General features: G+C 49.1%; 1 protein-coding gene across 4 annotated transcripts in view; it reads left to right on the top strand.

The window, feature by feature from the left end:
* Positions 1-4,547: 4,547 nt before the first annotated feature.
* PSD4 (pleckstrin and Sec7 domain containing 4) overlaps positions 4,548-22,621 on the top strand; it is a 31,991-nt gene continuing 13,917 nt past the window's right edge. The window contains exons 1-3 of one of the 4 annotated variants that reach the window (XM_037527805.2): positions 4,548-4,651; positions 7,067-7,141; positions 21,394-22,408. In XM_037527805.2, the coding sequence (XP_037383702.1) occupies positions 21,497-22,408 (912 nt within the window). In that variant the 5' untranslated portion in view covers positions 4,548-4,651; positions 7,067-7,141; positions 21,394-21,496. Of the gene's footprint in view, positions 4,652-7,066; positions 7,142-9,193; positions 9,303-21,389; positions 22,409-22,621 lie in introns of those variants that run through there. The other 3 variants (XM_037527803.2, XM_037527804.2, XM_037527802.2) reach the window with 3 other exon arrangements.

Raw genomic sequence — 22,621 nt, 5'->3', positions numbered from 1 at the left:
TCCTCTGTACCCTCTCCAACACTTGCTTTTATCTGTCTTTTTTATTATAGCCAGCCTAAGGACTGCTATTAATGGTATCTCACTGTAATTTTGATTTGCATTTCTCTGATAGTTGATGATGTTGAACATCTTTACGTGTACTTGTTGGCCATTTGTGTATCTTATTTGGAGAAATTTCTACTCAGATCCACTGCTTACTTTCTATTTGGGTTGTCATTTTGTTATCGAGTTGAAAGATTTCTTTATATATTCTAAATACAAGTCCCAAGGTTCATTTTTTTTGCCATAGATATTTCTGGATGTTCCAGAGCCACTTGTGGAGAGACTTTCCTTTCTCTGTTGAATTACGTTGACACCTTCGTGAAAAGGTGTGGGTCGGCCATGTATGTTTGGGTCTATAGGTCTATATTTGGATATTCTGTTTTTTTTTTTAAAGATTTATTTAGTTATGCACACAATAATTGGGGCACAGGCCAGAGGTGTGAGGGGTAAGAGGATTCACCAGAGACAGCGGGGAACAGAACAGGCAGGCTGACTGAAATACACTGCTGAGGGGAACAGCAGGCGAGTCAGGACAGGTCTGCTGCGCCATGTGGGTAGCTCCCTGGCCTGGGATTGAACTCATGCTTCAGTGGCTGTGGATAGCTTCATAGGTTGCATCTTAACCCTTTGCACCACCAGGGAGGCCTTATGTTTGGACATTCTACTTCTGTTACAGTGATCTATTTATTCATCTTTACACCATTTCAATATGAAGTATTCCCTACTTTCCCCTGTGATTTCCTCTTTAACTCATGACCTATTTCAAGATATATTGGTTAATTTCCAAATATTTGGGCATTTTTTAAAAAATATTTATTTATTCAAGCACTGAGTACAGCCAGAAGTGCTGGAGGGTGAGAGAATTCACCAGAGACAGAGCAGGGAACAGATCAGGCAGACTGATGAAATACACTGCTGAGGGGAGCAGTGGATGCTGCAGGAGAGGTCTGTCGTGGGATCCTTGCTGGTGGTGGGGGATGGAACCGGCGCTTCAGAGGCTGCAGGCAGCTTTGCAACCCAGCGCTCAACCGCTGCGCCACCAGGGGAGGCCCTATTTGGGCATTTTCTAGATAATCTGCTGTTGCTGATTTCTAATTTAATGTCATTATGATTGAGAAAATATGATCTGTATTATTTCAATCCTTTAAAATGTAAAGATTGTTTTACATTCCAGCATATGGTCAGTCTCAATGAATGTTCCACGTGAATTTGAAAAGAAAATGTGCTCTGCAACTGGTGGTGTAATATCCTATAATGTGTTTGGTAAAGATGAGTGATAATGTTTAAATTCTCCATGCTCTTGCTGATTTTGCCTGTACTTGTTTTATTAATTACTGAGAGAGAGGTGTTAAGATAATTGACTATGATTCTGGATTTTATATTTCTTCCTTTGCTTCTGTCAATTTCTGTTTGGTGCCTTCAGAAGTTCTGTTGTTAGATCCATTCATATTTAGGATTGCTGTCTTCTGGTAAATTGATAATATTTTCTCTATAAATGATGTTTTTTGATTTCAGGAAATAATCCTTGAAGTCTTCTTTGTCCAAAATTAATATAGCTATGCCAAACTTTCTTAGGCTTAGTGGTAACATAATGTATTTCTCCCCCCACTACTTTTACTTTCAACCTGTCTGTGTTTTTATATTTAAAATATATATTTTCTAAACATATAGTAAGTTACATGTTCTAGTTCATAGATCCTGGGGGAGACAGGAGACAGTATATGACTCACAGTCACAGTGGAGTAACATCTTAGCCTAGACTCCCCCACCCCACTCCCCACAGGGTCACACTGATGGCAGCTTATAGTAGAAAAATTGGAGATGGAAGGTTTCACTAGAACCAAAACCAGAGCTGGGGGTAGGGATGATTAACCAGTTGATAAACTGGCTATGCAATTTTCCAGGAATCTGAGGTAGGGGCAGAAAGGAATATCAGTTACAGAAAACCAATCCACTTAGATCTCAAAGAGATAAAAGTCATAAAGGAATGAATCTCCCCCCAAACCCCAAAGAAAAAAAACTAGGTAAGAATACCCCTTGCTCTGGCAAAATGCAGGTCTCTGCTCTCCTGTGTCTATGCAGGTATGCAGGCATCTCTTTTTTCCTTTTTCCTAAAAACCATCCCTTTTAAAATGTAGCCTTTGCCTGTTTGTGTCTATGCAAACATCTTTTTCCTTAGTAAACTTGCCATGTGCTACTGCATGGAAAACTGCCAAAATCTTTCTCAAAGGAATGCAAGAACCCCACTCACTGAATCCCAACATCTGAAACCCATCAATATAATGAAGGTCAGATGTTGCCTGCATAAACAGTGAGCCATTTTTAGCACAGGAACCCCAATAATTGAAGGTCCTGATCTTATACTGGGGAAGCTGGAAACACGGACCATGTCTTCTTTGCAGTGGGAAAGACTCAGGTGTCTCTTCATTCCAGAGTAATAAAGATAGAGGTGCTTCCCTTCATTGGTTTATTTATTTTCCATTGGTTATTTTTTTAAAAAAAAAGGTGTTTATATTTTTAATGAAATTTTCTTTCTTCACCTTAATTATAACTATCCTTTCATTTAGGTTTTTGAACAACTTTATCATTTTTTTCCTTTTTGTTATTACCTTTTATATGGTTAATTTTTTATCCTCTGACTACAGTATCTTATTTGTCTGCAGGGGCAATATTGTGATATAATAAGAATTGATATTTAGTTTTTGCAAACTATTTTTAACTAGTAACCAGTTTCTAGCTGAGCTCTTAAAAAGCTTTCTAATGTCCTGATAGGAGCTTTTGTTATCATATTTGGTTTTTGTCCCCAGTTCCTGAAATAGCTCTGCAATCATAAAGGTGAAAAGAGTATCTTTATTATCCATAACAAGCCCTGTTAATCAATGCCTAAATTTGTGCTGATGAGGTAACTTTTGAAAATCCCTTACCAGTCATGTGATTAGAGGATTGGAAGTTTCTGACCTGGGGGATAAAAAGAGGTCAGACATTGAGTTTAATCACTGATGGCCAATGATTTAACCAATCGTCCCTACATAATGGAACTTCCATAAAACTCTAAACAACAGTCTTTAGAGAAATTCTGGGTTGGTTAATACATCCAAATGCTAGGCTGGAATGGGTGGTATAGGAGCTCTGTACCCCTTCCTAGTACCATATCCTATGTGTCTCTTCCATTTGGTTCTTGGATTACATCCTTTATATAAGGTCTAAAATAGTAAGTAAAGTGTATTCCTGAGTTCTGTAAGCCATTCTAGCAACTTATCAAGCCTGAGGAGAGGGTCCTGGGAACTTTAGATTTATAGTTAGTGGGTCAGAAGTACAGGTGACTTACCTGGAACTTGCAACTGACATCTGAAGGTGGGAGCAGTCTTATGAGACAGAGTCCTGAACCTGTGGAGTATTTTGTTCAATCTCCTGATAAAGTTACCAATCAGTGTCTGTTAGCAGACATGCTTACAATAGGTGCTAAACTAGAGCAAATAAATATATTTTTATAGGACTACTGACCTAGCTTCAGGGCCAAAACAGCAGCACCGTGTGATGATATAGAGCATATCTGTGACCCCAGTCAGGTTACCTAACCTCTCTGTACCTCAGCTTCCTTGGCTATGTGGAAAGGATGCTACCTCATAGTGCTGTAGTGAGGATTAAATGTGTTAAGACAGGTAGAAAACTTATTGTCTGGCACAAAGTTAACACCCAATATATATTAGCTGTTATTAGGATAGCTTGTTCAGCTCCAATTTAAGCAGCATCAGATAAAGAGACTGGGTTGTTAGTTCAAGTTTCACTTACTGGAGGAACTAAAACATCACTGGCTATTTTGGAAATGTGGAATCCCTTAACTCAGATTTCCCCATATGGAGTATTACAGAGATACAGAAATAGAAATCGGATACACGGATTGAAAAATAAGAGTTTCTTGCCAACGCCCACCTATGTCTGAGGACAGGTTTGCTGAACTACAATCCAGTTTCCAGACAAGCATTTGCTCCATGCCACCAACCCTCACGGTAAGACAACAGCGACAGACAGCTGAGATTCTCAACTCGATGCACGAAATAATTAGTAAATAGTAAGTTTGTTGGGACTCAGAATTATTACTGTGTCTAAGCTTGCACAGATCTGGGTCTGGCCTCAGTTTCCGGGTTCTGCGCTGGTGAAGGAAAGCGGAGGGCTCCGGAGCCAGAGCTGCTCGGCTCTGAGAGCGCAGGTCGGGCGGCGCCGCGCGGGGCGTGCAGGAGGCTGCGGCCCTGCCCGCCGGCTCAGCCTGCGCCGCCGCCGTCGGACCAGTCGGACGGCTTCGCCCCCAGCCCGCCCCTCCCCTCCCCTCGCCGCTCGGGCCGTGGCCGCCGCCCTCGCTCCCGGAAACCCAGTGCCTCCTGAGAGCGCCGGAGCCAGGCGGGCCCAGCCTCCCTCGCAGCCGCCTCCCCGAAGCCCTCGCCGGACCCGGCCCGGGCCTGGGCACCGGGCCATGGGGTGGCCCGGCCTGAGGGAGGCCAGAGCAGAGCTCGGCAGGAAATGCCTGGCATGAGGGCACGGCCGGGCTGGGGGCGCCCGTGCCTGCGCCCTTGACAGTGACTCTGAGCCATGCACTGGACCCACGGAGCCGGTAAGCACCTGTGCAGTGGTCTTGGGCTGGGTTCCTTGCACCTGTGCAGTGGTCTTGGGCTGGGTTCCTTGAGGTCTAGGGGTCCTGGCCAGGAAGAGCAGGAAGAGGCTGCAGGAGAGTGGAGGGCGAGTTGGGTCCCTCAGAATCCAGCCTAATTGGGTGGTGGAGACTGGTACGGCAAAGTGAAGTTGGGCTGTGCCTCCTGGGTAGGGTCAGCCTGAGCCTGAGGTGCTGTGGCCCCGCAGGCTCTCCTGGTAGACTGGGTAGATTTGGGCTGCAAGCACCACTGGAGAGCAGTGGAGTTCTTCACGTCATCCAGGGTCAGAATGGAGCCACGCTGAAGCCTTTACATCTAATCTCCCACTGCCTGTGCCTCAGTGGCCTCTGACTGCCCATGACAGGCGGAGCTCCTCCCTGTCAATCCCTGCTCCCCGCCAACCCCTGCTGGATGGGAGCCAGACTGACTTGGCATCCCCCAGGAGTGCACTGGGGTGGGGAAGAACTGTCCCTCTCCTTGGCCCTTTCTGGGTGTATCTGGTCAGAAAGCATGGGAGAGGTTCCTGGGAAGGTAAGCAGTGTCTGCTCAGCTCACAGACTCAAATCCCCTCTAAGGCTCCTGCTTGGTTAGAGCCAGCTTGTCCTTTCAGTGGGAATATGGAATGGGGGATATGACTTCTTTGCTGGTTTTTCCCAGCCTGCAAGTTGGATTTTGCTGCCCTGAGTGAGTGGCCAGTGCATTCACCCAGACCCCAGTCCATGGCCTGCATGTCTAGGTCAGGAGGCCAGCATCAGAGTGGAGACCAGGCCTTCTTGGGCTCTTGAACCCCATTAGCCAGGCCCTTCCTCAGGCCTGGAGCTGATTGAATGTAATTAGCAACTAATTGCATGTCTGTGACCCCCTCTACATAAGAAACACACCAAGGTCAAGTTTAAACAGCAAATAGTGATTCATTCTTTTCTTCCAGACATGATATTTCCTCTGTGGAGGGTTTGAAGAGAGTCGTTCATTCATTCATTTATTCACCAAATGTTTACTGAGTGCTAAATACCAATCAGGCATGTAGGCATAGGGAATACAGCTGGTGTCATTTACATGTGCGTTGGAGAGAGGGAATAAGCAAGTAAGTAGATAAATCACATTATTTCAGAGACTGATAGTGCTATAAAACAAACAACCAAAACAGGGTGATATTGGTATGACAGTGAAATTAGAGAAATTGGCTCTTAGCTAGAAATTTGAGCAAACAGACTTTCTAAATGGGGTGGGGGAGATGGCACCATTTTCAGGCTCTAAAACACCGGGGGCATGGGATAGGCTGTCCTCAGTGACCAGGAGCAGGGGCTTAGGATCAGTGAGCAGTGGTGAGTGGTGAACCAGCCTCTCTCCAATGTCCTGAGTATATTTCTCCTTGGAAGGCCTGAACCTGAGGCAGAGATTTAAGCACCCCCAGAAAGCAATTATTGTTGATATGTTTGCTCATTTATTCATTCATTCATTCATTCATTCAACAAATACTTACGGAAGGCCCATATGTTCCAGGACATATTCTGGGTGTTAAGGATATGTTAGTGATTACAGGACTTATTTTCTGGTAGGGAGAAATGGATGATAAACAACAGTAATAGCATGTCATGGCCATTAAATACCTTGAAGAAAAGTAAAGCAGGTTAAAGGTTTGGAAAGTGCTGGATTCAGTGGAGTGGTCAGGCATGTCAGCAAGATGGAATTTGAGTGGAGATCTGAATGTAGATGAGAAAGTCATATGATGATCAGGGGGATGAACATTCCAGGCAGAGGCAAGCAAGAGCAAAGACCCTGAGGTATGAAGGAGTCATGAGCATGCCTAGTGTGCAGGGCATGGAGCAGCAGGAAGGACATCATTGTGGCTCTGGGAGGTGAATAGGTTATCTCAGACTCTTGTTAGAAGAGGCAAGGGTGGAATACAGTTGAAGACCAGAAGCTTTCAAGGAAGCAGACAGTGCTCCCAGCTGCTGTGGAGGAAGATTTGCTAGCTCCCAAGCGAACTCAGGATTGGACTGGGTGGTTCATACCCAGTAGGGGAATGGGTGATCACCAATGATAGAGCATGTCTTGGCTGGAGAGACATTACTTTCACCCAGCATCCACCAAAACATCATGGACCCATACAAAGAGAGCTAAAGTGGGAGGCTGACCGTGAGTTTTTCTAATCAGTAAAGACTCTGGAAGCTGGAGATGGGGAGAAAAAATGTTGCCTGCTGGAAAAATTCCTATAATGTTTCATTCTTAAGTAATTTAGGTGGTCTTATTAGTTTAAAGGAAAATCAGGAGTGTATACACTAATTGACATGCAGTGAAAACATAGCTGCTGGGCCCTCCTTTGAGCTCTGTACTTGCACACACAATCCTCACATCAAGTCTCTTTCATTTCACAGATGAGAATAAGAGAATAAGAGAAAGAAATAAGAGAAAGAATAAGAATAAGCAAGTTGCCCACTTTTATACAGCTGGTAAGTAAAGAATCAGGATTTACAATCAAGTGATGTAGTTTTCACTGAAGGCGTGTTTGTCCTAAGTGGAGGGGGCACCTCAGTGCCTAAGAGCAGAGTGGTTAGGAGACACCAGGGGCTCTGTGCACATTGCATTTCTTATTAAAGTATTTGCATAGGTTAAAAGTCCTTTGAAAGATATATATGTATATATTTTGTAGAACTGGGGAGGAGGCCAGAGGATTCATCAGAGACAGTGTGGAGCAGAACAGGGGGATTTACTGAAATACAATGCTGAGGGGAGCAGTGGGTGAGATAGGAGAGGTCTCCTGTGCTTTATGTGGGTGAGTTCCCTGGCTGGGGATAGAACTTAGGCTGCAGGGGTAATAGCAGTGACAGCGCTGAGACATAACCCCTAGGTCACCAGGGAGACCCTAAAACATTTTTTAAAGGGGATACTTGCATGCATTCAAAATATTTTCACAAATATTAGTTCAAACAGCCTTGAGGTTCACAATGAAGAATCTCCCTTTGTTTCCTGCCCTCTGATCCCCAATTCTTTTCTTCAGAAGCAGTTCCTTAACAACACTTCCAGAGAAAGAAATTCTATTTGTAAACAAGCATATCTGCACACATACCTTCCCTTTCTTTCTTTTTCTAAAATACAAGCAGTAATAATACTCATGTTTGGTTTTGTATAATTTTACTTAATATACTTGTTTTTCTGATTCAGGGCATATGGATGTACTTTTATCCTTTTGAGATAAATGTGTAACACCTCATGAGTGTGGCACCATATTTATCTAGCCTGTCTGGGCTTGCAGATTGTTTTCCTCATTTCAATTTTTTTGATACAACAGACAATAATGCATGAAGCATACTTTACCTGCTTATTTTGCTCACTTATGTGACTATTTCGGCAGGAGAGATTTAGAAAGATGGAATTACTGAGTTAAAAGCCATGTGGATTTTCGATTTTGATGCTTTCCAAAGACACAGCATGACTTGGGACTTCTGACTTAGTACTTTTGTGATTGCTTAGTACCCCTCTGCTTCATCAACATGGTGTATTACCAACTTCTTGTCCTTGCCATTTTGACAGATTAAAAAAAAAAGGCATCATGTTGTAGTTTCTTTATAGTGAGTGGTATTGTGAGTCTCACCTATGCCGTAAGCTATTGGTCTTTCTGGGGACTCTTCAAGTCCTTGGCTCTGATTCGAATTGTATTTTCATCTTTTTGTTTGTTTTGTATTGACTTCCCTCCGCCCCTCATCTCTAGTCCACCAGCCACCCCTCTGTGCCTCCCCCTGCCCTCATGAGCAGCAGCCACTCTGGGATATGTCTTTTTCTCCCGGGATCTGGATGTACTTTAGAGAAATATATGATGTTGCTTTATATTGTCATACATTTTTAACTTACATAAATTATTTTATGCTAGAAATCATCATCTTAATTTTTAAACCCAATGTGCATTTTCAAAAAACTTTAGCTGACCACTCTCCAAACATTTGATTACTACACTGTGTTTCATAGTTGAAATTGTGGGATTATCCAAACAGTGGATTCTTATTGGACCGGTCTAGAAAGATCTGGAGACGTGGATTTAGGAGGTGAGCCTTTGAGAATGAAAAGAATTAGATGGAAAGGGGAATGGATAAGGGAACAGAACTGACCAAGAGCACAGCATGAGGGCACGCCAGCCTATGACAGTACAGAACATTCAGGGGAGCCCCATAGCCTGCTGGGATGCAGTTTGAGTATAAAGGTGAGGTCCTAGGAGAGGCTGGGATTCCCTGAAGGCAAGGGTTGAGAGGCACTGGAGTCGGACTGGGTCAGTAAATATTTCCAGGGCGAGAGTGGTCTCTGGGAAAAGGAATAGTGTAGACTGGATGTGAGCCTCAGCCACAGGAGATCCCTGTGGCAGGTGCAGACCCAGGCTGGTGTGAGGGTGGAACAGCAAGGCCTTCAGGTACCCAAGTTATGAGGGGTGGAGACTGGTGTCAGGCCTGCTAACTTGGGAAGTTGAGTGGCTGTGATGTCATAGACAGGGCCTCCTGGGGAGGACACTCATGGGCACATGGGCACGCTACCAACTCTGAAGTCCTGTTTACCCCTGGCTAGAGGACTTCTGGCGGTCAGGACTCTGGGCAGGAGAAGGATCTGGGAACCTTTAGCAGAAAGGTGGGAAATGAAGATGTGGGAGATGTGGGCGAGGTCACCACAGGAGTGGGAGCAGGTCAGAGAGATCCTGCTGGAACAGAGCCTACCTAGGCCAGGCACACAGGGCGAAGTGGATGGACAGGCCGAGCCAGCCAAGGAGACATGGGTGCACTTTTGAACTCTGATCTGTGCTGGTACTGCCCTTTGCTGACTGGCTGACCTCAGGAAAGCATCCTTTTGGCATGGGAACTTGGGCGGCTATTATAAGCAAGGACGTCCAAGGAGGGGGTTCCCTGCTCTCCTGGAGTCTCTCAGTGTTGTGTTGCACTGAGGAAAGGACCTCGGGAAGTTAAGGTGTGCAGTCTCTCTGCCTGGGAGATGAGCTCAGAGGCCTTCATACTGTTTCTGCTGAGAGTTGCCAAGCCATATTGCCTCTGTCCCTGAGGGTGACTGTTGATAGAGCCTGGTTTGGCTTTTGCTGGCACAGGGAGAACATCTGAGGCCCAGGGCTTTGCTGGCGTGGGCAGGGTGAAGTGTGGGCACCCCTGGGGAATACTGACCCCTTGGTGGTTGCAGGAAATGCTCTGCTTGGAGCTTTTCTTCTTTCTTTGTCTCCTCAAAATATACCTGTTTTCTGTTTTATGTAACACCAGACCCTGGTTTTCCTGCTCCTGTAAACCTTTAATTAGTGTTACAATGAAGACTCTCAGTTCTGTTTCCAAAGAAATAAATGCTTGAAAGGTCAGATTCAGCTGTACAGAGTACCCATTTACATATCTTTGTCATGACTTTTGACATGAGTTTTCCATCTATATTATTTGATTTAATATTTTTCCTTGAGCACACACATTTGAGAATACAATGTAAAATATGCAATGCAATGTAAAGCATTATCTGCTTTAGCATGTGGTCCTAGCAATAACACCTCTGAAATCACATGTTTGCTGCACCAGTTTTTTAAATGCATATTTAAACAAACATTTATTAACACTGTTCATTGAGTGAACCACATACTTAGGCAAACACAGCCTTAGATTCATGGATTTTGGAGGTAATCTTGCATGCGTAGGAGAGGGAAACATCTTTTCCTCTACCTTCTTAGATTTAGTGACTGGGAACTGTAAATCAAAGAAAAGGCAGAAGAACAGTAGAAAAGGTTAATTGATATGTACACAGGAGACAACAAAAGTAGTAGCTGACATGGTAAATGGTTAGAGGCTTATATACCTAACAGGAGGAAGAGCAAATGGGTTTCTTTTTAATGGGTTTTTAGCAAAACAAATGAGAGAAGAGAAAGTTTGTGGTAATGTTTATGTATGGAGGTATGATGGGTCTTTTGACACCCTTAGAGAAGGGATTTGGGGTAGGTTTTATTGAGTTCTTCCTTCTAGGAGCTCATCTGCCCTGTAGAAAGGACTTATGACCAACTTCTGACCACACGAGAGATAGTGACAGGGAAAAGTTAAAGACATATGAGCCTGTTAGCCCCTTTGGGCCTTCCCCTTTCCGTGCTGGTTCTCAACCCCTGCTGGCAGTAGGGCACAGAGGTTGGCAAAAGATGGCCCAGTCTTTACAGTGAGTAGAGAAATTCAATTACTATTTAGTGAAACAAATTTTCTCATATCCTTATTACTTCTTCTGATGATGAACAAGCACATTTATTTTTAATAATTAGGTATATACCAAAAAGGCACTAGGAAATTAAAACCACACATATGGACAACATATACACATAGGCACTATTAACCTGTGCTTTAGTATTTTATTCTCTAAATACACAATTTTTTAAAAAGTTGAGATCATACTGAATATAAAATCATTTTTCTTAATGTACTATGAGCATCTTCTTACTTCACTAAGTGCTTTTCAAAAACAAGACAAGGGTTGGTGAGGTTGTCTGTGAATATCGGGCTGTATTATAACCTGTTTATCCAGTCCCTGTTGTGGGTATTGAGTTGTGAACATTTGCCATTATAAATAACTGCATGCTCATGTGTCTTAGCACACATTTTGCGAGTGGCTTCTCGGTGCCAAGCAGACTCAGAGATGGAGGTGAATAACTGTGGAGCCTCCGCACCGCTTCCCTGGGAAGGGCAGACTCATACTCAGCAGCTGCAGGGAAAGTGCTAATAGGAGTTAAGGGGCAGAGAAGGGGAGTCCAGGAAGAGGGACACTGGGGCCAGACGTTGGTGCTGAGATAGAAGAGCTCCCGGGACTGTGGCCTGGGCGGTCCCTCCCCTGGGCATGTGTCCACACCTGTGAAGGGACAGCCTCTTAAGTTCACTGTGCCAACCATGGAATTGGGCAACAGATAGAAGCATGACATTCACTTTACTAATCACTTCCTTCCCTTCTCCGGGGAGCCAGGGGTGGCACTGGAACACGCACATGTGTTCCAGGGCTGTTGGTGATATTCCTGCTGGACTGTGTGCCCTCTCCCCATTGCCTTGCTTCTCAGAAGCTTCTCCCTCCCATTATAGGACCATTGGGGGAGGGGTGCCTCTAGCTCCTACAGTGGACTCAGTCATTGGAAACCCTAACTCCTGGCTCTGCTCCTGTCCCCAGGAAGTTTGGCGGAACTAAGGCCAGCAGTCAGGTTGGTCAGCAGGAACCTACCTGTCAGAGGAATTTAGAGAGGCAGTATCGTCCTGTCTGTCCTCCCAGAGGACCCAGATTGTGTAGGTCAAGAGCTGGAGGAAGGACACATGACTGCCTTACTCCCAGTCTTCCTTAAAGGACAGAACTTTTACAGAGACAAATTCAGGGGCATGAGAGCCTGCTGAGGTGCCCCTGACCTTCGCCTTCATCCCACCCAGTAACTGGTGTCCCTGGAAGTGAGCTCCATCTGCTCAGGATTTTTGAAAGCTTTGAGTTGGGAACATGAGTCCAGGCTTCATTCTTTGGCATTGCCCCCGGGAAGAAGGCCTGCAGTGTGAGATGGTCGGGGGGCTAGCCTGTCTGCAGGCTTTCGGCAGTCCTGGGTTCAAATCTAGCTTTTCCATTTATTGCCTGTGTGAGCCCAGGCCACCACTCTGACCCTTGGGCCCCTCATCCATTCTGTAGCATGGAAACAGTAACACTCACTCCCACCCCAGACTGGTAAGGAGGGGAGATCCTGCTTGTCACGGACTTGGTGGCCTCAAGCACTTAGGCGATCTTGGTGTCTATAAAGGATGGTCATAGTTTGTGGCCAGTCCCTTGTCTGCTGCCTCCCTCTTTTCATACCTCCACCTCTCAGTTGGGCAGATCATGTGCTGAAACCCCCAGGGCTCTTCTCCTGGAAGGTGGGCTCCACTTCCCCCCTCCACTCTCCACTCAAGGTTGGCTCTTGCGAAGCCACCTCCCCACCTGTGCTGAGCAGCTTCCTCTGCAGGCAAACAGGAAGACGTTCACCTCACGGGCGGCAGGAAGGGGCTGCCTGGCAGCGCTGCATGCCCGCTGGCTGTGGTCAAGTCAGGAAGCCGCGTGTCTACCTCCCTGGGCAGGGAGACAGTGGGCTGGGTAGTGAACCCCAGGAGTAGCATGGGGGATGCAGCAGATAGAAGCTCACTGCTGGTAGGGGCTCTGAAGGCGGGAACCAGCTTCCCTTCCCTTGCCTTCATCTGAGCCATGCACCCTTCTGAACTGGAGAGCCTCCCTGTCTAGGGATCTCCCATCTAGAATTTTGCTTCTTGCACCTGGGAAGGAGTTAGAACAGAGCTGGTGACTCCAGGAGTCTGAGAGGCTTTTCTTGAAGTATGGTATAATCAGGAACCACCCCCCAGAGCCCCCAATACATACTCAATACGTATGCAAACCTGCTCCTTGGGAGTAAAGGGAGAGGCAGAGGCTGCTCCCCAGTGTCGTCTGGCAGTGATCAGGAAACAGAATGAGCAGCTCTTCCTCACTGGGCCCCAAATACTTGTGGAGTGGTCATGAGCCTGGCACTGCTGCCCAATTGTGGTGACTGTAAATGTGAATGGACTAGTTCTTGCCCTGGAGAAGTTCATGGTCAGGGAGAGGCTGTAGACTCAAACACATGGAGGACGCAGATCACGGGACCTCAGTTGACTATCACCTTTCCAGCTGCAGGGAGCCGAGCTTGCCTGTGCAAAGGACTGGTGGGCGGAGCGGGGTCTGGACACACCAGGGCATGTGGAATCCAAGAGTTGAGGAGGGCTGCTGACCCCCACCCTCACCTCCTCGTAGTCCTCACCTCGTGGGCACTTGTCTTCTGTCTTCTGTCTCCACCTCCCACTTCTCAGTAACCTCCAGGCGCCACATTCGACAGTCACTTGGACGCCTTTATCTTCCTAGATTTTTCTAGTATTAGTTGACATGACTGACCACTTCTTCCTGATAGCTTCTCGTGTTCTGTCACAATACAATTCTTCACATTTCCCTCACCTTCTCGACAGTTTCCTGTCACTTTCCTTTCAAACTGCTTGATGGGTTCCACCCACCCGTGGCATGGACCACCTTTACACACATACACACACACACACACACACATCCCTCCAGCCCTCCCATCCTGGTCTAGGCACGTTTTTCACTTGCCTCCTAGAAAATCTCAGCTACTTCAACCCTGATATTTACAAAGTCAAACTCTTGCTTTTCTCCCCCAAGTGCATCTTCCCAGTCCATGCCCATTTCAGCAACTGTCATGACCACCCATCCAGTTGCTCAAGCCAGAAATCTAGAAATTACCCAACTTCTCTGTTATCATGCCTTGCATCTCCTTAAGTGGCAGAGCTGACCAGTCATCCCCGTTATGTGCCCCACACCTTCTGTCTCCTCTTCTCTGCCTCCCTGCCCCCTCCAAGCCACTTTCCCCCTCACCTGGCCTGCCATTGTGCCCCCATAGGCCTCCCTGAGCTCAGTTACTGCTCTTGACTGTCTGTTCTCCACACAGCAGCAGATGGTCTTAAAAAGAAATATGCATCCTCCCTGACCTGGCTTTGGGTGTTTAGCATGTACCCTGACTTACTACTGGGGACCCCACAGGATCTGGCCCATTTTCCCCCACACTCTCACTTGCTTTTTGTTCCTTGAGCTCATCATGGAGCCCTTTCTGGCCCCAGATAAGGAATCAGACATGCAATTCCCTCTGCCTGAAGTGCTGCCATGCCCTTCATGGGCTGGCTGCTCTGCACAGGGATCCACACCCCTTGCCAAGTGCTCCCCTACTTCTCCCCCTCCCCCAGGGAGCTCACCCCTGCTGCTCTCTCCTTTTTTCCTATTCCCTTCTCCTTTCCTTGGCATTCATCACAATTTATAGTTAGATGCAATTCATTAGTCTTTTTGTTTATTCCACTCTCTGCCACTAGATAGGAAACTCCCTGAGGACAGGGATCCTGTATTTTATTCCTGATGCATCAACAGCCTCTCACATCAGAGTGTGTGCTGGTGGCCACATTCCAGAGATACCCATGAGGCAGAGGCCTGAGGGGTGGCTTTGCATTTAGGTCTAAGTGACTTCTGGTGTCTGGCTTACACTGCTGGGCAGCGTTATAAAATCCCAGCTATAGAGGAGTAGCTTGGGGTGTGGGAGGTAAGGAGCCAGGGATGTGTTGGGGTTGTAGTGCTGGTAAATCTGCTTCTAGCATTTGCCAGCCCCAGACAGTGGAAGGCGAGGTGTAGTACATCTGAATATGACCACCTGAAACTTGGCCATCCAGCCGCCATTATGTGTCCTGTTCTCCTGCTTCCCATCTCAATCAGGAATTAGGATTCTCAGCCTCCTCTGAATGTGGCCCCTGAAGCAGGGCCCACCGCTGGCCTTTGAATCCCTCTTTCCCTTTCTCTTCCTCTCTGGGGCTGTACCACGCCCATGCTCTACACTGGGGCCCGGTGGCCTGGGTCTGAGGGCACTACTGTTAGGGATGTGCACAGGGGTTGGTCTGCTGGAGTTGGGTCAGTGAGGATGAGAGCTCAGGTGACATCAGGGTCTTTGAACCTCAGTAGAGAAGTTGGTGGTAGCTGAGGCCGGAGAACAGACTGTAGCGTGAAGTGAGAACTGTGCGGTGAGGGTGACTCCCTGCCACGCTCAGTATCTCACTCATGTCCTAGGACATAAGCGGGGGTTCAGCGTGGGGTGGTGGATAGCGGTTCCTGTGTTCTGAGATTTGCCCTCTGGCCCCAGCTTTGTGACTTCTCAGCTGTGTAACACTCACCAGTGGCTGAACCTCTCTGAGTATAGCAATGTGTCATGAGTATAGTAGCACTTCATAAGGGAGGTGAGAGCAGGGGCTGGCCTGGTATTTATTGGGAGGACGCTTTAGAACTACAAGATATTTGTATCAGGAGCTGTTGTAACTCATAGGTAGAGCCACACAGAAATGGAAACGTCTCTTGTGAAAAACAAAAAGGGAAAGTTGCCTGATGGGGGCCGAGAGGAGTGGCTCCTGTGTTGCTCTGGTGCCCTGCCAGGAACTGAGAGAGAGCCAGGGTAGAGATGAGAACCGAGTGACAGACCCACCCGCAGGGAGGATGGGGGTGGGGCCTGCTCCTGACTTGTACCTTCCCCTTTCTCCACCAGCCTGGACTGGGTAGGAGGACTTCCCTGGCAAATTCTCTGAGCCTGGGTTGGAGCGGAGTGGAGCCCCCGGGGAGCAGGGGCTTGGGGAAGGGGCAGTAGCACCGGGCCTAGGAGTGGAGGCTCTTGCATTGTGGACAGGAAATGTGAGGTGCAGTGCTGCTGCTGGGGAGCCCTGGGGAGCTGCAGAGCGGGAGGGGTAAGAGCGGCGGGCGTGTGGGGTGGTGAGAGGAGCGGAAGTCAGAAGCCTCAACCGCCATACTTCACGGGGCAGTCTCACCGACTGTATGACAGAAACTGCTCCTAGGGGCCTAGGCCCACTCATCCCTTCTTGAGTTCTCCGACGGTGAGCAAGGTAGGCCTGCTTGGGGTGGGTGCTTGGAGGGGCCTGGAGGGAACAGGGGATGTGGAGAATTACCTATGGGTCCTTATGGTAGCATTAGGGGCAGGTGGGCAGGAAGGAGGCCAGGGCTCGGTGGGCCTACTGTATGTGCACTACTAGGCGCAGACCCCATAGGTGGGAGACTGCAGCCTCCACCCTTCCCTTTTCTTCCCGTCATCCGCTCCTCCTTCAAACTTCCTCCCAATCTGGCCCTTTCTCTGATTCCTGCTCTGGCCCCCACTTACTCCAACCCCCCTGGAGGTAGTAAAGGCTGAAGGGCCATAGTAGCCACTTGCTTTTTGTGGGCCTGCTGTGTCCCTGGTGACTGGACACGGGACCAGAAGGGGTTTTGTGACCAGAGTTTTGACCCCTAGACTCTGGAGAGGAGGGGACCAGACAGGCCAGGACTGGAGCAAGGCCTGGACAGCTTTGGGTACAGTCCCTGTGGGAACTCAGATTCAGCAATTAGGGGGCTCCCAGTTCCTTTTTGGCCCCCCTGGGAGGCTCCTTGAGAATTTGGGGACCCAGCTTGTGGTTTTGTGAAGCAGCTTGGCTTTGCCTGTTGATAATGCACAGCATGAGTCATTTCAGTCTCAGAAGTGTCCCTATGTGGATAAGTGGCTGTCCTCATGGTAAAGAGAGCTCATGGAGGGAAGGCCCAGCCGCTGCCCCCTTACTCTGCCTAAGATCCTCCAGTGGAGTCCCCGCTCTGCCAAAAGGTTGGGAAGGGTGACCTATCATCAGCTGATAATAAACACCATCAGGACTGTTGGGCCTGAGCCAGATTTGAAGAAATAGATTCCAGTGACCGGTCTCCCCAGCCTCCTGGGACATTAGAGCACTGCAGGGACCTTCTTCCTGCACGTCACTAACTGCAGCCACTGGCACAGGGATCAGCACCCAGGGCTGCTGAGTTCTTTGTGGAGGGAGGAAGATAGATGCAAGAAGGGTGAGCCCCTTAGAAGTCTTCGTCCTTCCCTCTCATCCATCTTCCCTCTGGGCCTCCCTGACTGGGTCTCAGCTGCGCTGGGCCCCAGGTTCTCGGGGCCACTGCCCACCCTCCCATGAGCATTTGCATGAAACCTCCTTCCTTGTGGGCAGGATGTGGGGCCTCCACTATTCGTGTCTCTCACAGAGCACAGGTTGGGGCTTCTGTCCTATACTCCAGATGGGCGAACTCCATCCTTGGCTCCTTGGGGGAGGGACTGATGCCATTCTGCTCTCCCAGTGGTCAGTCCCATATCCTTTACCCTCTGTCTACTGGACACATGCTCAGCCCCTGCAGTGTTCTCCATGAAAGATCTCCCTTCCCTCCGTCCCTCCTTCCCTACCATCGTTTTTCTCTTTCTCCCTCCCTCTCTCTCCATCTTTCTTCTTTTCACAAACTTGTCTGTAGTGCCACTACTGGGCCAAGCAGATACTGTGCTGAACAATGAGAAAACAGATGAACTGGAGTGACTTTGCCTCACAAGGGAATTCATGACTGTCTGGGGGAGCTGATTTATGCTCAGAAGAGGGAGTGAGCCTTAAAACAGCTCTGTCCTGGGTTCGTACCCCTGCTCCCCTCATCCTTCTCTGAGCTACCTGGGCAAATTCCTGGAAGTCCCTAAACCTTAGCTTCCTTATTAGCAGGAAGGAGATGTTTCCACTTGTTTCATCACGGAGAGGCTGGCAAGGCAGGTGAGTCTCTGGCCCTAAAGCACTGAGCCCGATAACAGGCATATTGCTGGGGCTCATTCTTTCTCCATACCTCCCCCAGGGGGTCGGGTTGCAAGATGAAAAAGAGAATTGCCACTTCAATTTGAATTTCAGGTAAACAATGAGTAAATTTTTAGTGTAAATGTGTCCCAAATGTTGGGCATCCTATATCTTATTTGTTAAATATGGCAACCCTAGGAATGGAGCCCTCCGCGCCTGGGGATCCAGGACCACCTCGCAGGCTCAGTAGTGCCAGGTGTCACATGGGGTCTTGAACTGCTCAACACTAATCTTTTACTTTGTAATCCACTTGCACTGAAGCAGAACATCAGGCCCCCCAGGACTCTGTAGCTGGAGGTGAGTTTCACGTGGGTCCCTAAAGGAACTCAGCCATTTCACATGTCCACGGTGAGACAGCAGTGTGCCAGCAGCACAACCAACCTGCCTTCTTGGTGCTTCCATCCTGGGAGGGGAAGGTAGCGAGAACCAGGTGAATGAGCCCACTGAAATCACACTCGGGTGCGGGCTTTGGGATGAGGAGAGAGGCATGGAGGTGCCAGGCGTAGCTTCCTCTGCTCAGACTTGGACACTCAAACACACACTGGGCTGGCCAAGGGAGCTGATTGTCCTGCCGTCTGCTGTCTTGTCTGTCCTTCCCAGCTCCTCTGTTGCCTTGGGCCCCCATTCATTCCCCAGTGCACACCTTTCTTCTGGCCCTCAGACTCCTCCGCCCCCACTCCCCCAGATCAGCAAGATGCTGCCGCAGCTTCTTTGATTTTTTTTTCCCCCCTTTGAATTCATTGAACACTCGGCTTCTTCTGAGAAGGCAAATCTGATACTATTTATGTCTAGCCTCGCCGGTCACATGGGCCTGCGGACAGCTTTAGGCACACGTACCTATTTATGAGTGCATATTTGCAAAGGTGGACATGAGGGACTCATCAAAAGTCAGGACACGATTTCACTTTCCATGCGCTCCTGCCCACCGTTCTCACTCCCATTATTGGCATTTGAACTCTTCCTGTCAGCGAGTCCACCAGTAGGTGGGTTGTTAGCCAGATCAAGTGCTCTACTGCCCACAGGGATATGCTCCTAAGACTGGTGCACCCTCAGGGATGTGTGTGTGTGTGTCGGGGGTGGGGGGGAAGTTTGAAGGGTGAGGAGCAAGGGTCTTGGGAGGGGAGCCTTGGGCACAAAGAGACCAGGACTTAGCAGGGAGGAAGGGGGCACAGGGAGGCCAGCCTTGAGTTCTGGGAAGGAGACTGGGGGGCTTACCCCATGTTCAGGTCTCTGAAAACCAGGGACCTGTGCGTCTTTCCTCTGCCCCCCAGCTCCTCAGCGACCTCTTACCCATTATGCGCTGCACACTGTGGGCTGTTTGCTTGACAAGCTGCAGCAGGAGGAAGGCTGAACCCTTTCTACCACTGTGGCTCCCCACCAGGCCGGCGGGGGTGGGAGGTGTGCATGCCTGAGTATGACAGTGGGTCCTGAGGCTCACTCATCCCTTCCCCCTTGGAAACAGAACTGCAGCAGGTCTCTTACCCAGAGAGGACTGAGCAGAAAATGGACCTTTTGGAGGGGAGTGTGATAACCTCTGGCCCTCCAAAGATGGAGGAGCACAAATCAGAAGAACCTTCCACCTTAACCTAGTGGGTGGGGACTTGAGGGAGGAGAAATCGAATCTGGAGTGATTTATGGAACCCAGAGTAAAGTCTGAGCTAAAAGAGTTGGAGACCAGAGGGCAAGAGTGAAAAGCAAGACTAGCTCCAGTAAATTTGATCCAGAGCCTCAAATACGAGATTCCAAGTAAGAGATGGGCATAGCTTTTGGGGGTAGTCACAGTGTCTGACCCAGGGACAGGCAGCCTGGCTGATGGCCACACACAGGCCTTTCCTGGAAACAAAAACTTCAGAACCCTGGGCCATAGTTCAGCAATTATAGATTCTTGCTCTGCTGAAAGTGAAGACTATCAGGGGCAGGATGGAGTTGAGGTAAAAACCCAGAATCACCTCAGTTAGCTCACAGCTCTCCTAGGGGTGTGGGGAGGGTCCCAGGGGCTCTGGAAACATCCTGGGTTTTCTTATTCAGCTGCTAGTTGGCAGGACAAGGGTTTGAGCCACGTGCCTGTGATTCATTGCGCCCCATGCTCTTTACTGCTGGGCACAGAGGAATGACCCCTGTGGGTTGGTTATTATGTGGTATAGAACCCCACAAGCCTGGCAGTGAGGAGTCTGGTGCAGGGAAGGCTTCCCAGCAGCTGCCTCCATTGTGGGGAGAGATGCTGATATCAGGGTCAGGGTGGGCAGAGCTGGCCTCCCTTACCAGCTGTGGGTCACCAGGTGAATCTTCAGCTTGGCTTCATCTATAGAATGGGGACAGCATGCCTGCCCCCTCTCCAGGTGTGAGATGGAAGTTGCTGGGTGAGTGAAGGGGCTGCAGTTCTTGGGAACCTCAACCTGACCAGTGAGAGCATACGAATGTGTATTTACACCTTTGTCCCCTTTGTTACAAGCACACGCGTTGTCTTTAAGGCAAAAATGTGTGATCAAGGAAAGTGAGGCTAACATAAGTGAGATAAGATGCAAGGAGGCCAGAGGTGCCCCTGGGGCCGGTGCACAGGGTTCCAGAAAGCTGATACCAGCAGGGAGACGGAGGGAGTTAAGACCGTCATGTGTCCACGAGGTCAAAACAAGCCAGTTATTCTAAGGGAGCAAGGCCTGCCTAGAGACACTTAACCTGCGATATTACACACAAGGAACAAAGATGAATGCTTCTAGAAAGTACTGTGAGAGAGTTCTCGCTGCATCCGCTGAGGTCCCCCCCAGAGCGCTGTGTGGCCGCTGCACAGGGTGCTCTGACCTGCCCAGGTGGACATGGCTGTGTACGAGCCTCCCCTCCCGGAAGGTCACTATCTCCTCACCATGCAGCTGTGATCTTCTGGGGGTGGGGAGACCCTGGCTGGGCTCTGCGGGGTGCTTCTACCTGCCCATGTGGCATCGCTCTAAAGGAGCCATGAGCCTTGTGAACCACGCAGGCCTGGGGAGGGAGAAATAAGGCAGCTGTGGCTTTTCTTTCCAGGGTGCCTGCTTCTCCTGCAAGTTGTTTCATCTCCTTGCCCCTAGGCTGGTCTCTGGCACCCACATATTTTGGTCTGTGTCATTTTCTCAACTCCCTGCTGCTTTCACACTGTTTTGAGGCATTTCCACATTTTCCTCTTGAGCCAGCCATCTCAATCCCTCCATTGTCCAATCCAAATTCCCAAGAGAAGGGTCTGACAAGCTGTCAGTTCATCTTTTTGAGCTAAGCCCCTCTGGCCACCTTCAACCAAGACATGGTGTTGCCCTGGTGCAAGCAGGTGAGGTTATGGGGTTCGGGCATGTGTGGTGCACTCGTCACCTGCACCTGCACAGAGGAGGGCGGTGTCCCTTACTCGGCGTTGATGTGTCACACACTGGCGTGTGCCTCCAGGCGCCCACAGCCCTTTGCTCACCTGTGTTCTCTTTGTGTTGGCAAGGTAGGTGTGGATTCCTGCTCCCCCCTGGCCAGCGCTCCCTGTAATCACACAATGGGATTGTAAAGGAAGACGCTTCTGGGAGCTCCTTTGCAGCTTGCACTCTGTGGATGATGGGTGACGACGGTCCCTCTGAACACCCCAAACCCGTGGAATTTCTTAACGTCTGTTTGGGAGACAGCCTGCAGCCCCACCCAGAAGTGCAACTGAGGGAAACGTGCAGCCCCCCTGACCCTCCAGAACCTTGTGGGGAACAGACCCCGGCCTTTGACCCTCCTGTTCCCATCAGGCAAAATGCTCCTCCTGCAGACTCCTGTGCTGAGCCCACACAGCTGGGGGACAACTCTTCCCAGGGTAGCCTACAGCAGGGCCAGAGCAGCTCCACCCAGGTGGTGTTCTGGGCAGGCATCCTGCAGGCCCAGATGTGCGTTTTGGACTTGGAGGGGGAACTGGAGAAGACAGAGGAGCTCAGGGCCGAGCTGAGCTGCGGCTTCCCCACTACTCCTGCAGACCTCCCAACTTCCTCCGCTAGCCCCCCAGGCCCCTGGGACTCAGGCCTCCACCCCAGCCCATCTGCGGAAGAGTCCTCTGGGGAAGACAGCAGTGGGCCTGAGGGGGAGACTCAGATCCCTGTGTGTTCCAGGGAGGGAACGCCAGGCTCTTCCCCAGAGTGGGGTCCTGAAGAGGAGAGCTTGTTCTTCGACAACCCCCTTTTCCTGGAAAGCCCTTGTTCGGACACGAGTGCTTCTGAAGCACGCTTTTCCTGGGGCTTCTCAACGTCCCTTGAGGATGTCAGGACTAGAATTGAGAGCCCACAGACGCAGGAGCCTCCACTCACAGAAGCCAGAGAGCCGTTGGAGCCGGGGAACGAGCCTGATTGTGGGGGTGGCACCGCTAATTCCAGTGGGCACACCACCCCTCCATTCCCTGTGCCCATCTACAGAACACACTCCCTTTCCTGGGCCACACCAGACATCACCGAGGGGGCTCCTGTATTACCTCCTGGCGAGGAGGAGAGTGAGGTAAGTCGTGCCCTGGGACACAGAAGGAAGGGCTTTCTTTCTCCTCTGCTTTTCAGGCCTGAATATACTTCTTTTTATTTATTTATTTATTTTTTTATAGGGGCATGTTTTATTTATTTATTTGTTTGTTTATTTATACAAGCACTGGGTACAGTAAGAAGCGCGGGAGGGTGAGAGAATTCACCAGAGCCAGAGCGGGGAACAGAGCAGGCA

The sequence above is a fragment of the Talpa occidentalis genome, unplaced genomic scaffold, assembly GCF_014898055.3.
Source record: "Talpa occidentalis isolate TD23 unplaced genomic scaffold, MPIMG_talOcc4v2.1 talOcc4.5, whole genome shotgun sequence".
Classification (NCBI taxonomy): Eukaryota; Metazoa; Chordata; class Mammalia; order Eulipotyphla; family Talpidae; genus Talpa; species Talpa occidentalis.
The sequence above is the reverse complement of the archived record's forward strand: the minus strand, read 5'-3'. Positions and strand labels throughout refer to the sequence as shown.